Genomic DNA, 15,878 nt, shown 5'->3' on the forward strand with positions numbered 1-15,878 from the left:
GGACGAGAGGAACTGAGCAAATTTATAATCACAAGCGAAGTAGTACTATGCAAACTAGTGGAATTGACAAGTCTCACTGTCCAGATGGATTTCATCATAGGGCCTTAAAAGAGGTTGCGAATGAGGTAGTAGATGTGTTGGTGTTAATTTTCCAAAATTCCCTCGATGTAGGAAAGGTTCCAGTGGGCAGGAAAGTATCAAATATAATCCTTCTATTCAAGGAGGCAGAAAACAGGTAATTATCTACCAGTTAGCTTAATGCCTGTCTTTAGTAAGATGTTAGAACTTTCGTTAAGGAGCTTGTAGCTGTGCACTTGGAAAAACTCAAGGCTATCGGAAAGAGTCAGCATGGTTTTGTCGCAAAGAATCATTTTTAACCAATTTATTGGGGTTTGATGAAGGAGTAACGTGCTGTGGGTGAAAGGAGTCTTCAGAGGGGTTTACTCTAATGAAAAGACTTAAACATATGATGGATTAAACATTTCTTTGTTGGCAACTTGTATTGTAAACTACAGACAGAAGTTTTCCATTTTTACTTTTAGTACAACCAAACAAGCATGGTATGTATCACATGTCCTTTAAATAGACATTTTATTCTCCTTGTGCCAGTCCAAACTGATTCTTAGATCCCCAGTGTTTACCTTGAGCTCTTCTTTCCCTGCCTCAAAACTTTTAACTCCAGAACTGATATACACTGTGCAAAATGTATAACATGTGCCTTGTGTCCTGGTAGATATGCTTTCATTTGTCATACTGCAAAGCCCTAGGAGGAACTCAAAGCACCATCAAAAGTCTGCTTCAGCTTGCTAGACGCAACAGCAGGGAAACCTCAAAAAGGCAATATGACGTCCAAACTATTCTATTAAACAAGAGCATATATAGATATCACCCTCATTCTTCAACAGGAAGAAGTCAACAAACAGGAAGCAATAAATGAAGTTAAGATTGATTACTTTTGTAAACTAATTGTTTTACTTTTGAAATGTAGTTACCCTGTATTTTGTTACTCAGACAGTTAATTTGAGCAAAATAATGACTCTTAACTAGTGAATGAATGTCAAATAATCTCCTATATTTCTTGAATTATGCCATGTAATCTTTATTATCACCTGAACGGTCAAACAGGGTTTCAGATTAATTTACTATTCAAAAGGCAACATTTCAAACAATGCAGAACTCTTTGTATATTGAACTGAAGTGTTTGCATCAGTGTGATCAAATTATTAGTGTGACTTGACCCTATGACCCTTTACCACAGTAAGAGTGCTATGTTAGTCTGGAGCTAAGTGGAAGGACACAATATGTGCCCTGCAAATTTGTAATTTAAATCATAATGTTATAAATCATTGTAATAATTTAAATTTATTAATATCAGTTCAAAATCTAGAATGAAAGAATGTTGTGTTTAGACAGTCCCCTGTTACAATATGTGTAATTTGCCTGCTCCCATACGATAATGAATTTGCATTTACTGGCTGAAAATTGTGGAGCTATGAATCTACCTAGTTGACATGTTGCCTAAGTTTTCTACACCTTGCGACACCATAAAAACAAACAATTCTAGTTGAAAATGTGCATGCATTGTCAATTAGTCATTGACTGCATGAATAATTAGAGCCATAGAGTCATAGAGACGTACAGGTGGGAAACAGAGCCTTCGGTCCAACTCGTCCATGCCAACTGGATATCCTAACTTAATCCAGTTCCATTTGCGAGCACTTGGCCGATATCTCTCTAAGTGAAAGCGAGGACTGCAGACGCTGGAGATTAGAGTCGAGAGTGTGGTGCTGGAAAAGCACAGCGGGTCAGGCAGCATCCAAGGAGCAGTCGAATTAAGATTCGGGCGAATGTGTTGTGCTTTCCCAGCACCACACTCTCGACTCCGATGTCTCTCTAAACCCTTCCTATTCATATATCCATCCAGATGCCTTTAAAATGCTGTAATTGTACCAGACTCCACCACTTCGTCTGGCAGCTAATTCCATACATGTACCACCCTCTGTGCGAAAAAGTTGCACCTTGGGTCCCTTTTATATCTTTCCCCTCTCACCCTAAACCTATGCCCAGTAGTTCTGGAGTCACCCACCCCAGGGAAAAGACCTTGATTATTTATCCAATCCGTGCCACTTAAAATGGAAATGATTCACCCAGGCCTTTAAACTTCCTCAACTACCCTTCCCAAGCTGAGTCCCACTACATCTTGGACCGCTTTATGAATTTCAAGCCACATAATTTCAGTGTTAAGGTTGAAGTCTTTGCCAAAACTTCTAGTCTCTGAATCCAGTTGAAAAGGCCAGATGACATCTTACTAAGGGGTATTCTAACAGTGGTGAGTTCAGGTGCCATCGGGGCTTGGTAGATGGGGTGAGTTTGGCACAATATGTTGAGAAAACATCCTATCCCTCATAGAGACAAGCCCTCCACAAAACTGAGCAAAAATGATATTAAAACAAAATGTAGTAGAATTCAGCCTACTAAGTTAGCGGTTTACTTTGCTCTAATCATGCTAACTATTTCAAGTCAAGAGTTGATTTTTTTCACCTTTCCTGCATTTGCAGAAATACTAAGCTTTTTGTGTGCATTTTTAGAGTTGTCACATTATAATTAATGAACAGCTCAGCAGCCAATCAGAGGAAGAACAACTGTAATAACTGTGCAGAATCAACCATTAACTCCCTTAATAGACACGTAAACACTATAAATAACACTTAGCTCGTCAAACCAGCTTTGGAGTTTCTAGAGGCAATAAGGTGTTTAAAGTCTCTCATTGCTGCTGAGGCAATATAAATTACTACGAGCACCATAGGCTAACATTTCCAATTGGGCACCTGATTTGTGACCACAGAGAGAAATGGGGTAGATTTTCCTTTTCCTGTACTTGCGGCTACCAAGGTTGCCTGTGCACAGAAAATATAGGAAAATCAGATAAAGTGAAAAACATAGATCCAGCTTATGCAAATTTTCAACATTTGTAAAATAAATTAATAGACAGGAGAATGTGCAGGTTCCATAAGGACATATACTCTGCCCCATATTGATTATTCATCTGTTTAAATGACCAGATAGATAATACTGTTAGCTCTTCTTGTGATGTGTACACCTCCCTGCTTGAATTCATTGACATTATATCATCTGATAGCACAGGGCATACGGTACAAAATGCAGCTCCATGGACTACATCCACATGATCGTGTATGTTTCTTTCCAAATGCCAATATCAACATGGAAGTATTTCAGTTCCTTAACTAGTAGCTACACGTTATGCAAGTCAGTCTGCTAACAGCTGTATTGGTGCCTCTATTTCAAGACAAACTAAACTAGTGATATTGTGATTTAAAAGATCAAGTCTTGGGATGGTTTCTCGAAGCTGAAGGTTAATTTCTGCAGCTGCAGCTGAAGAAACCTTCCAACACACAATCTGGACAGGCAATAAGGGACATTTGTCAATCAGAGTTATGATGAAGCACATCAATAAGAGGTGTGGAGCAGTACTTCAGACTTCTAGATTGATCAGGGGGAGACAATGTAGTCTGGTTCAAATCTTACCATTTGAGATTGTATGCAGTTAAATTTGCCTTAGAGGGAGGCCCAACAAAGTATTCCAAGAAAGGAAGAACCCCACGAGCAGCAAGAGAAGCAGTGACAACCTGAAGAGGTATTAGAGGGCAAGTTTGTTTCAGTTGCAAAAACATCCGTACCACTCTTTCAGAGAGAAATACTAACATAGACACAGTGGTCACTGCATTAAATCCCGAATCTCCCCTGAAATGTCAGCAAAACGAAGGAGCTGGTCAATAGTTCTGCATCAATAGTGCTGATGTGGAGATGGTCAGGAGTGCCAAGTTCCTGGGAATAATAATCACCAATCATCAGTACAAAACGTGAAGTCACGTGGTATCGGGGTGAGCTGGTAAGATTGATACAGAACTGGCTTGGTCATAAGAGACAGAGGGTAGTGGTGGAAAGATGCTTTGTGGAATGGAGGGCTGTGATTAGTTATGTTTCACATAGATTAGTGCTGGGACCTCTGCTGTTTGTGACCTACATAAACGATTTGGAGGAAAACATAACTGGTCTAATTAGTAAGTTTGCATACGATACAAAGATTGGTGGAGAAGCAGATAGTGAGGAGGATTGTCAGAAAATACTGCAGGATATAAATCAATTGGAGGCATGGGCAGAAAAAGGGCAGATGGAGTTTAATTTGGACAAATGTGAGGTGATGCATTATAGAAGGTCAAGTACAGGTGGTAATTATACAGTGAATGGCAGAATCCTGAGAAGTATTGATATGTAGAAGGATCTGGGTGTGCAGGTCCACATCTCACTGAAAGTGGCTGCGCAGGTAGATAATGCAGCAAAAAAGGCTTAAGGTATGCTTGCCTTTGTAGGAAGAGGCACTGAGTATAAGGATAGACAAGCTATTTTGCAGATTTATAGAACATCAGTTAGGCCACACTTGGAATATTGTGTACAGTTGTGGACAACACACTACCAGAAGAATGTGGATGCTTTGGAGGGGGTATAGAAACATTTACCAGGATGTTGCCTGGTATGGGGCTAAGAAGAAAGGTTGGATAGACTGGGTTTGTTTTCACTGGAACGCAGGAGATTGAGGGATGACTTAATAGTAGCTAATAAGATTGTGAATGGCATTGATGGAGTGGAAAGTATGACACTTTTTCCCAGGGTGGAGCGGCCAATTACTAGGGAGCACAGGTTCAAGGTGCGAGGGGGGAAGTTTAAAAGAGATGTGCAAGGCAGGTTTTTCACACAAAGGGTACTGAATGCCTGAAACGTGTTGCCAAGGTGAGGTGGTAGAGGCAGACACTATAGCAGCATTCAAAAAGCACGTGGACAAATACATGAGTAGGAAGGAAATAATGGGCCACGGATCCTGTAAATGAAGACAGTTTTAGTGTGGAAGGGTAAAATGTGGTGGTGCAGGCTTGGAGGGCTAAAGGGCCTGTTCCTGTGCTGTATTGGTCCTTGTTATTTGTTTTGTACCAACAATCTGTCCTACTCCACCCAGGTTGACATTCCAGTCAAGAAAGCACAGCAACGCCTCTACATCCTCAGGAGGCCAAGGAAATTTGGCTTGTGCATAAAATATCTTACAAATTTTTATAAATGCATCATAGCTTCCTACCTGGATGCATCACAGCATGGCATGGTAACTCCTCTTCCCAAGACCAAAAGAAACTACAGAATTGAGAACACAGTCCAATCCATCATACAAACCAGCCGCCCATCCACTGACTTCATTTATACTTGCTGCTGCATCACGAAAGCAACCATCATAAACAAAGACCCCTACCACCCCAGTTATATTCTCTTCCACCCTCTTCTATTAGACAGAAGATATAAAAATTTGGATACACATATGAACAGATTCAAGAACAGCTTCTTCCCTGTAGTTATCAGACTTTTGCATGGACCTCTAATGTTAATGTTAATCTCTCTCTGCACCTTCTCAGTAGCTGTAACATTGAGTCCTGCACTCTGTTCTGTTACCCTGCTGCACTTGTATAGTACGATCTGCCAGTAAGGCACATAGGACAACACTTTCACTGTACCTTGGTACATGTGACAATAATAAATCAAAGTCCCTGGAGCAGAGGCTGATGGGTGACCTTATAGAAGTTTACAAAATTATGAGGGGCATGGATAGGATAAATAGACAAAGCTTTTCACTTGGGTTGGGGAGTCCAGAACTAGAGGCCATTGAGTGAGAGGGGAAAGATATAAAAGAGACCTAAGGGGCAACTTTTTCACACAGAGGGTGGTATGTATGGAATGAGCTGCCAGAGGAAGTGGTGGAGGCTGGTACAATTGCAACATTTAAAAGGCACTTGGATGGGTATATGAATAGGAAGGGTTTGGAGGGATATGGGCCGGGTGCTGACAGGTGGGACTAGATTGGTCGACATGGATGGGTTGGACCGAAGGGTCTGTTTCCATGCTGTACATCTCTATGACTCTATGACTATAAATAAAAATCTTCCCCTTTCTCTTTAGCAACATTTTCTTAAGGTAAAACAACAAAGGAAGCTCATTCACACTACAAGAAAGCAACTTTCAAGTTTTTAAAATTGCAATAGACAAATCACAACTTTAGTGTGACCAATTTAATTAGAAACCACACTACGAGTTTACATAATGCATATTACCATGGTGTTGAAATCAAATGTGTACTCCTAAGTCATGCTAAGTCATCTGTGGGTTAATAAAATTGGCACCCACAATCAGAAGATCTCTTTGTAAAGCCCTAACCAGCTGTCCTTGGGTATACCTTCCTCCAGCAGCTGGAACTAGACAGCTGCCAGCCATTTCATTGGTCAGCATCCCTCTGAAAAAGTACTTCCCCTTAGATGAGTTGTTTTGGGAATGGTGAGTAGTAGAATGGGTCTACAATAAGCTGAGAGGGTTGTAATAGGGACAGGATAACTAATTAATTAAGCAAGTTTGGCACGAGAACTAGCTCGGCTTTTCAGCAAGAAACTCTATCAAACAACGAAACGGACATTTCGCCAAATTATCATAAAACTCAGCCTTATATTTCAAAAATACTTCAGTAATTACAGAACATATTAGCATATGCCATGCTTATGAAAGGTGTAACATCAAGTTTTCCCTACTGTCCTAAGTTATTTCATGGTTTTGCATCAACAATAAATGGTGGACCCTTTGTAAGCCTGAACTAATTAGCTCAGTAAAGTCAATGGAACTGTCTAACAGGCAGTAGATGCAAACATACCTATAAAGCCCAGTTGCCCAGCCATGTTTCACTAATCTCGAAGTTAGTGATCTGGAACAAAGCTATCCAAAGCACTCAAAGAGAAGTTGGAGTCATTTTTGAAATTTATTTTCCTGAATTCTATTGCTTGTTATCGTAAGAAAGGAGATGAATCAAACTTTGATTGGACATTCTGAGATTGTCATAAAGTCTATAATTAGATGTCACAGCAGCATAACGTGTAGAAAACTTAAATTTGTCCAGTTTTGCAGAAGACTGTGATTGTGTGAAATCAATTGCTTAGGAAAGCAGTGGGGCTTAACAGTATAGAAAAATGTAAGAATTGGCTAGACGTATGAGGAAGGATTGATTAACAGGCTTTTGCTTTTGGAACTTTTTCTATGTGAGTATGCAATAATGAAAGTCAGGAAGAATAAGTTGGGAAGGTACATTTGCAGTTCAGGAGCACAAATAAAATAGAAAGAATCATGAGTCTTTTTTTGAAAGGATAGAGCTGTGCCTCATTTTATATTGGATGCATAAGGTGTCAGTCAAACTGCCTGCCTTTAAGCCTAGGGTGGCCTTTGGCCAGTTAACAGCCTCACTCTGATTCTTTCCACTATAATATGGTAGGCAGGGACAAGTGAAACTGAGAAAGCCAGTCCTCTCTTTCATAGCCTGGGCTAAGAAGCAGGAACAAAGCAGTTAAAGTGCCTTTTGTGGGCACCTGTCCAAACATGAAACCCCACATTTATGCCCGCCCATTCCTGGGTCTTCAGAATCAGACTCCATTCCCAATCCATCCCTCTCCCTCAGAGTCCCCAGTTTCTCTGCATCCAAAAGCCTTAGTTTAACTTAGTTCAATGTTCATATTCTCCCCTTGTTCAGAACATTGTGTGCTTCCAGCAGTGGTCACTTCTTGCTTCTGGTGCTGCTGAGACGACTCATCTGCTCAGCAATCAGATTGCATGGCAGCTCTTGAGGGTCAAACGTACTGTTTGTGAGGAACAGAATCCCTCCTCAGATCATTAGGGCCACACCAAGCATATTTTTGTTGTGGGGCAACCTTTTCAAAAGAAAGTTGACTTAAAAAAAAAGACTTTTCTACCAGGGTTGGTAGTATATCTCTATAAACTCCTTGTATTTCCCAATAATATTCATACCTTTTACAATAAATACTATTTTCCCACTGAGTACTGGATCAATATATGATGTCACAATATTGCTTGATACTTCTACAGTGATCAATTTGTTTTATGAAAAGCACACTCATGGTAAAAGCTGGGTTTAAAATAGGTGATTATGTTAGACAGAGATTTACAACAGTACAGAGGAATTTAGAGTGTAGCTACTTAAGCTTTGCAGTTTAGCTGTTTACTTTTAAGAAGTTACCAGTGGCATGTCTAAGGGAAACATATCAACAATTTAAAATATATCAATGCACGTAATTCATTTTTTATCTGGGGTAATAACAAATATAGAATGTACATGAAGTTGTAGTTCAAAGATTTATTCTGTTCACATTATTTTATGACAGAGGAAGTTAATGTAACAATTATATGTATTATATTACTAATATCCTTATTTCAAAACAAAGTATAGTATGGGTGTAAGTTTGCTCGCTGAGCAGGAAGATTCATTTCCAGAGGTTTCATTACCCTACTAGGTAACATCTTCAGTGGGCCTCAGGCGAAGCAATGCTGAAAATTCCTGCTTTCTATTATATGTTTGGGTTTCTTTGGGTTGGTGATGCCATTTCCTGTGGTGATGTTATTTCCTGTGGTGAAGTTACTTCCTGTTCCTTTTCTCGGGGGTGGTAGATGGGGTCTAACTCAATGTGTTTGTTGAGTTTCGGTTGGAATGCCATGCATCTAGGAATTCTTGTGCGTGTCTTTGCTTGGCTTGTCCTAGGGTGGATGTGTTGTCCCAGTCAAAGTGGTGTCCTTCCTTATCTGTATGTAGATACATACAGGTAAGGAAGCATGGCATTTCAACTGGAACTCTATCAACAAACACATCGAGAAGCTGTATAATGTTCTGGTCAGACCGCATTTGGAATATTGTGAGCTATTTTGGGCTTCATATCTAAGGAAGAATGAGCTAGCCTTGGAGGGAGTCCAGAGAAGGTTCAGAGGAATGACCTTGGGAATGAAGGGCTTGTCATATGAGGAGCAATTGAGATCTTTGGGGATATTCTCGATGGAGTTTAGAGGAATGAGGGGGATCTCAATGAAATAGAATACTGACAGGTTTGGATTGTGTGGATGTGGAGAAGATGTTTCCACTAGTATGGGACACTAAGACTCATGGGCACAGTGAAGTCATGATCCTTTAGAACTGAGATGAGTAGGAATTTCTTCAGCCAGAGGGTGGTGTATCTGTTGTTACACTAGTCTGTGGAGGTCAAGTCATTGGGTATATTTAAAACAGAGATAGATAGGCTTTTGATTAGTATTGGGATCACAGAAGCGGGTGGAGTATGAGGTTAAGAAGCATACCACCCATCAGCAAATGGTAACACAGACTCAACAGGTCAATGGCCTAATTCTGCTGCTGCATATTATGGTCATATATTTGTTTCCTGCTTTATCCTGGGCATCATGTCAAGACAGAAACATTTTAACATGCAACACATAAGTAATTTGAAGGCTTACCTGTGGTGAATAACCCACAAGAGCCCAGAGATATCCAACAGTCAAATTCCTGGGATATGAAAATTCAAGTTCATCAGCTTCTTCTCGATTCAGTGCTATATGTAAACAACCACGGTAGTCGCCTATCAACCGTTGTCCACCATGCAGGTCCAAAATATCCCACGTGCCGATTTTACCAAGTGCTCTTGTTAAATCAGTAATGTGGCGGAATGATAAATGACCTGAACATGAATTGAAAAAAATTATATAGTCTTTTTTTAATATTATGAAAAAGAAACAAAGAAATCTTTTTTCTAAAATTTATTTGTTGAAATAAAATTTCATAATCCCTATCTGAAACCCAATTGCTGTTTTTCTGGATAATTTTGAACATGCATCATTTTGTGCAGCCTTCCTAAATTACCTGATATAGTACACCCTTGCTGTTTAGGAAATACATATTATAATGAGACTTGTGCTGAAACTAAGATCATTTACTTTAATGTTGCAGCTGTCTCCAAACATTTCTACTCAGATTGTGGTGTTTTGTGTAATGAAATCTAACACATCATCTGTTTTCTGAATGACTATGTGGTGAATTGAACAAACTATGTCTTATTTATAGATTTATATATACTAAAAGCTCATGCTAAGAGAGTTGATATAACATTGTCAAGCATGTATTTGTGAGATAGTAAACCAGTAATACGGTGCTTTTCACATTTTCTCAAACACTACATACAACAACGTTAACATTCTTGGTGTCTTTCATACTGTAAAGCATTTCAAGGCATGTCAGTGTTATAAAACAAAATCTGACACCTAACCACAAAAACAAATAGTCGATGACCAATAGTTTGTTTATGGCAGTAGGTTTTAAAGATTGTGGAAAGAATACACAAGGCAGACAGATTTAGGAAGAGAATACCAAACTTAAAGGTATTGGAAGCTGAAAGAAGTCAGTGGTGGCACAATTAAAATACGGGATGCTCAAGAAATGTGCAGTTATCTTAAAGGACTGTAGAGTTGAAGAAGATTATAGAGATAAGAATGAGGCCAATCCAAGGATCGATTTGAAAACAAGGATAAGAAGTTTAGAATTGAGCCGTTCTTTAATCAGAAGATACACTCAGACAATAAGGATAGGGTGAGAGGTGAACAGCACTTGTGAGTTAAGACGAGGTTGGTTGACCTCAAATTTACAGGGAGTACAATTTGCGAGACTGTCAAGTGTGGACAGGATTGGTAAAGTCCACAAATGTATGGATGAGGAATGGGGTAGCTGAGCTGAGATAGGGAGGGAGTTGGATGACATTAGGGAAGCAGAAATATGCTATGTTAGTGATATATATAGTTAGACGCTCATCTTATCAAATATGACACCAAAAGTGGGAACAATGGATAATACAGGAAGTGTTGGAGAAACTCAGAAGGCCTAGGAGCATTTAGAGAGACAGAAACAAAGTTAACAGTTTGAGTAAGTGAGGTTCAGGTGCAGACAGCTGTGGTTTATGTTTAGGGAACTAAATTTGTGACAAAGATGCAGATAATGGGTTTGGTATCCCAACATTTATATGGTGTAAATTTCTGCAATTCAGTCTTGGATGCTGGAAAAACAGTACGATAATTTTGCATCATTAGCGACATTAAGAGAGAGGTGTTGGTGAGGTATAGATGGGTATCGTTAGACTTTAGGTTGAACTTTAATTTTATCGGCGAAGTCTAAATTATGTTGTGCTTTTTGGAGGATTTCTCACCACATGACATAGCAAATGTTCTCGTTTTATCTTACCAAATTTGCCTCAATAATCATCCCTGATGTCTGATTTCCACTCCAACTTATCATGGGCTGATTCTGAACCAACCTGCCATTGGATGGAAATGCAATCTACAGATATCCACCAAAACATTGGCTTCCATCACGATGGTAACATTTTTAAAATGCCACTGTGCAACCAGGTAAGCACTGGCATTCCGAAGCCGATGTCTGATTGAGGGACAGAGTCTGAAGAAGTCAGGGAAGAGGAAGATGGCAACACCTTTCCCTGAGTAGGATCTACTGTCCTGGTGGATGAGATAGCATGAAACATGTCCTCTTCCTGGAGGATCCACACTGACCATGCCATCAGACCCTGCCAGTCTGGTCTGAGGTTGCCACCCGAGTCAGTGTCTCTCCAGGGTGGGAAGAAATGGCCAGCAATTCAGAAAAAAGGTGAATTACCTTCTCCATTTGGCCAGGGTAAGTGCCACACTATCCTCATTGTGATTTTGCCTCACTGTATCTGTGCCAATGCACATATCTTCCACTAAGTCTCATGCACATTACTTCCAATTTTGGAGAATTAGGGAGGCTTCATCTTGGAGATAAATATCTAACACCTCAGTAAGGTTACTGGCAAGGTTATAAATTTAATGCCATCATCAGCAATAATTTCCTGAATGGCAAATGACTCTTTCACAACTAAGCAGTCATTCTACAGGGAGATGTAGGAGCTCATCTGCTGTCAGAATCTCAATCAACTGGATCAGTACTGGCAGACAGGATTTGGAAGGGTAGAGATTGGTAAGAATAGCCACATTCAGGCATGATGGACGAAAGGTTGAAATGTTGTGATACCAAATTTGTTTGAATAGCCGACAGTCAATGGTTAGGGAACTATATTTGTGGCAGTGATATGGACAATGGCTTTGGTCTTCCAACATTTGGATGGTGGATTTTTCTGCCTTTCCATCACTGGATATTGGACAAGCAATATGACAATTTTGCAATAGAAAAGTTGAGAGAGGTGATGGCAAGATAGTGCTGGCTCTCATCAGAATACACATGGAAACTGATACTGTATTTTCAGATGGTGTTTCTGAGAATACTATGGGATAGTTGGGTTTGCTGTTCAGGATACAGTAGAGAGCACAGTGCTGTCAGGTGCCTTTAAACTTGATGCCCAGATGTTGGACCCCGGAAGATGCCAGTGGCATTCAGGAATTTCTGTCTATAAAATCTGGCATTTTACCTGGATGTGAATGGATAATAAGCTGAGAACTTATTTGGATGGAAAAGCAGAAAGTACCACCCCATTGCAAGCTTCCCTCCATAGTTAGTCTCAAAAATTGACAACTGGGATGGGCCTTGTACTGAGCAACTAACAATAAAATTGTACCTGTCCCTGAAATTATTCAGGGATGTAATGAAAATGAGTCTGCATGTACTGTTGCTCTAAAGATTTTAAGGCAAATATGAGAAGGTGGTATACAGGGTACAAGTAATGGATGCTTATCAAACTGAGAGCAACAATATTTTCAAATTTAATTTAGTGACTGAATATGTTCTAATAATCATGTTCAATCAAATGTTATAAAAAAGGCTAATGAAGACTAAGACGCAGATAAGCACATAGATGATAGACGGTCTTATGGTGCAATAATCTCAACCCATGGGCCAAATGCTTTAGATGTTATCATGTTAGGTTTTTATGGCTCGAGAAGGTGTGTCATAATTTGGCCAAACTGTGTGGTAACTACAGTGCAATTACCTGCCTAATCTAAAAGAATTTACACACAGGATTTTGCCATGAGCAAGCATCAGAGAAACAGTGAATGCATTGGTGGTCGTCTTCCAAGATTCTACAGACTATGGACCTGTTCCTACAGATTTGGGAAGTAGCTACTATATCACTATTTAAAAAGGGAGGTTGAGAGAAAACAAGAAATTATAGATCAGTGAGTCTGATATCAGTAGTGGGGCAGATGCTAGAGTCCCCTATCAAGGTTTTATAGCAGAGCATCTAGAAAACAGCAGTAGAATCAGACACAGTCTGCATAATTTACAAAAGCAAAATCATACTTGACAAATTATGGGAATTCTTTGAGGGTAAAACTAGAATCACAGAATCCCAATAGTGTAGAGGCAAGCCACTCAGCCCATCAAGTCCACACTGACCTGTGAAGAGCAACCCACTCAGATCCCTATTGCTGCATTCCCCATGGCTAATCCACTTAGCCTGCACATTCCTGGACACTATTGGCAATTTAGCATGGTCAATCCACCTAACCTGCACATCTGTGGGCGATAGGAGGAAACCAGAGCACCTGCAGGAAACCCACACAGACACAGGGAGATTGAGCAAATTCCACACAGACAGTCACCTGAATTGAACCTGGGCCCCTGGTACAGTGAGGCAGCAGTGCTAACCATTGAGCCAATGTGCTACCCCTAATTAATCAGGGAGAGCCAATGGACGTGATTTAGAGTCATAGAAATGTACAGCATGGAAACACATCCTTGGGTCCAACTCGTCCAAGTTGACCAGATATCCTAAACTAATCTACTTCTATTTCCCAGCACTTGGCCCACATCCCTCTAAACCCTTTCTATTCATAGAACATAGAGAACATAGAACAGTACAGCACAGAACAGGCCCTTCAGCCCAGGATGTTCTGCCGACCATTGATCCTCATGTAAGGTAAGCCTAATGTACGAACCCTCAAATTTCTGTGACCATATGCATGTCCAGCAGTCTCTTAAATATCCCCAATGACCTTGCTTCCACAACTGCTGCTGGCAACGCATTCCATGCGCTCACAACTCTCTGCGTAAAGAACCCGTATCTGACATCCCCTCTATACTTTCCGCCAAACAGCTTAAAACTATGACCCCTCATGTTAACAATTTCTGCCCTGGGAAAAAGTCTCTGGCTATTAACTCTATCTATGCCTCTCATTATCTTGTACACCTCAATTAGGTCCCCTCTCTTCCTTCTTTTTTCCAATGAAAAAAGTCTGAGCTCAGTCAACCTCTCTTCGTAGGATAAGCCCTCCATTCCAGGCAGCATCCTGGTAAACCTCCTCTGAACCCTCTCCAAAGCATCCACATCTTTCCTTTAATAGGGCGACCAGAAGTGGACACAGTATTCCAAGTGCAGTCTAACCAAAGTTTTATAGAGCTGCAACAAGATCTCACGGCTCTTAAACTCAATCTCTCTGTTAATGAAAGCCAAAACACCATATGCTTTCTTAACAACCCTGTCCACTTGGGTGGCAATATTAAGGGAACTATGTACCTGCACACCAAGATCCCGCTGTTCCTCCACACTGCCAAGAATCCTGTCTTTAATCCTGTACTCAACTTTCAAGTACGACCTTCCAAAATGCATCACTTCGCATTTATCCAGGTTGAACTCCATCTGCCACCTCTCAGCCCATCTCTGCATCCTGTCTATGTCATGCTGCAGCCTACAACAGTCCTCTATACTGTCAATGATACCTCCAACCTTTGTGTCATCTGCAAACTTGCTAACCTATCCTTCAATCTCCTCATCCAAGTCATTAATAAAAATTACAAAGAGTAGAGGCCCAAGAACAGAGCCCTGTAGAACACCATTCATCACTGACTTCCAGGCTTCCAGTACTTTCCTTCCACTACCACTCGCTGTCTTCTGTCGACCAGCCAATTCTGTATCTAGACAGATAAATTTCCCTGTATCCCATTCCTCCTGACTTTCTGAATGAGCCTACCATGGGGGACCTTATCAAATGCCTTGCTGAAGTCCATATACACCACATCCACCACTCAACCCTCATCAACTTGTCTAGTAACATCCTCAAAGAACTCAATAAGATTTGTGAGGCATGACCTGCCCCCTCACAAAGCCATGCTGACTGCATTTAATCAAGCCATGCTCTTCCAGATGGTCATAAATCCTATCCCTCAGAATCCTTTCTAACACCTTGCAGATGACAGACGTGAGACCGACTGGTCTTTAATTGCCGGGGATTTCCCTATTTCCTTTCTTGAAGAGAGGAATTACATTTGCCTCCCTCCAGTCCTCAGGTACGACTCTGGTGGAGAGGAGGATGCAAAGATCTTCGCAAACGGCGAAGCAATCACATTTCTTGTTTCCCAAAGCAGGCGAGGACAATCTTCAATCATATACCCATCCAGATGACTTTTACATGTTGTAATTGCCTCCACCACTTCCTCTGGCAGCTCATTCCATACACGTACCACTTTTTGTGTGAAAAAGTTGTCCGTTAGGTCCCTTTTAAATCTTTCCTCTCTCACCCTAAACCTCTGCCCTTTAGATTACTTACAGTGTGGAAACAGGCCCTTCGGCTCAACAAGTCCACATCAAATCGCCGAAGAGCAACCCACCCACAACCATTCCCCTACATTTATCCCTTCACCTAATACTACGGGCAATTTAGCATGGCTAATTCACCTAACCTGCACATTTTTGGACTGTGGGAGGAAACCGGAGCGCCCGGGGGAAACCCACACAGACATGGGGAGAATGTGCAAACTCCACACAGTCAGTCGCCTGAGCCGGGAATTGAACCTGGGTCTCTAGCGCTGTGAGACAGCAGTGTTAACCACTGTGCCACCGTGCTGCCCACCTTTAGTTTTGGACTCCCCCAAATCAGGGAAAAGACTTTGTCTATTTACCCTATCCGTGTTCCCTCAGCCTCCGATGCAAGGCTTTTGAGAAAATCTCACATAAGAGACTAAAATTAAA

The 15,878-nt window shown here is 40.8% G+C and overlaps 1 protein-coding gene across 3 annotated transcripts in view; it reads right to left on the minus strand.

Moving 5' to 3' along the window:
• The window catches only part of LOC140463494 (uncharacterized), a 247,028-nt gene that overhangs the window by 176,635 nt on the left and 54,515 nt on the right, over positions 1–15,878 (minus strand). For all 3 annotated transcript variants that reach the window (XM_072557518.1, XM_072557516.1, XM_072557517.1), the window contains exon 6: positions 9,391–9,611. In XM_072557518.1, the coding sequence (XP_072413619.1) occupies positions 9,391–9,611 (221 nt within the window). The remainder of the gene's footprint in view (positions 1–9,390; positions 9,612–15,878) is intronic.

The sequence above is a fragment of the Chiloscyllium punctatum genome, chromosome 38 (genome assembly GCF_047496795.1).
Source record: "Chiloscyllium punctatum isolate Juve2018m chromosome 38, sChiPun1.3, whole genome shotgun sequence".
In the NCBI taxonomy this organism is placed as follows: domain Eukaryota; kingdom Metazoa; phylum Chordata; class Chondrichthyes; order Orectolobiformes; family Hemiscylliidae; genus Chiloscyllium; species Chiloscyllium punctatum.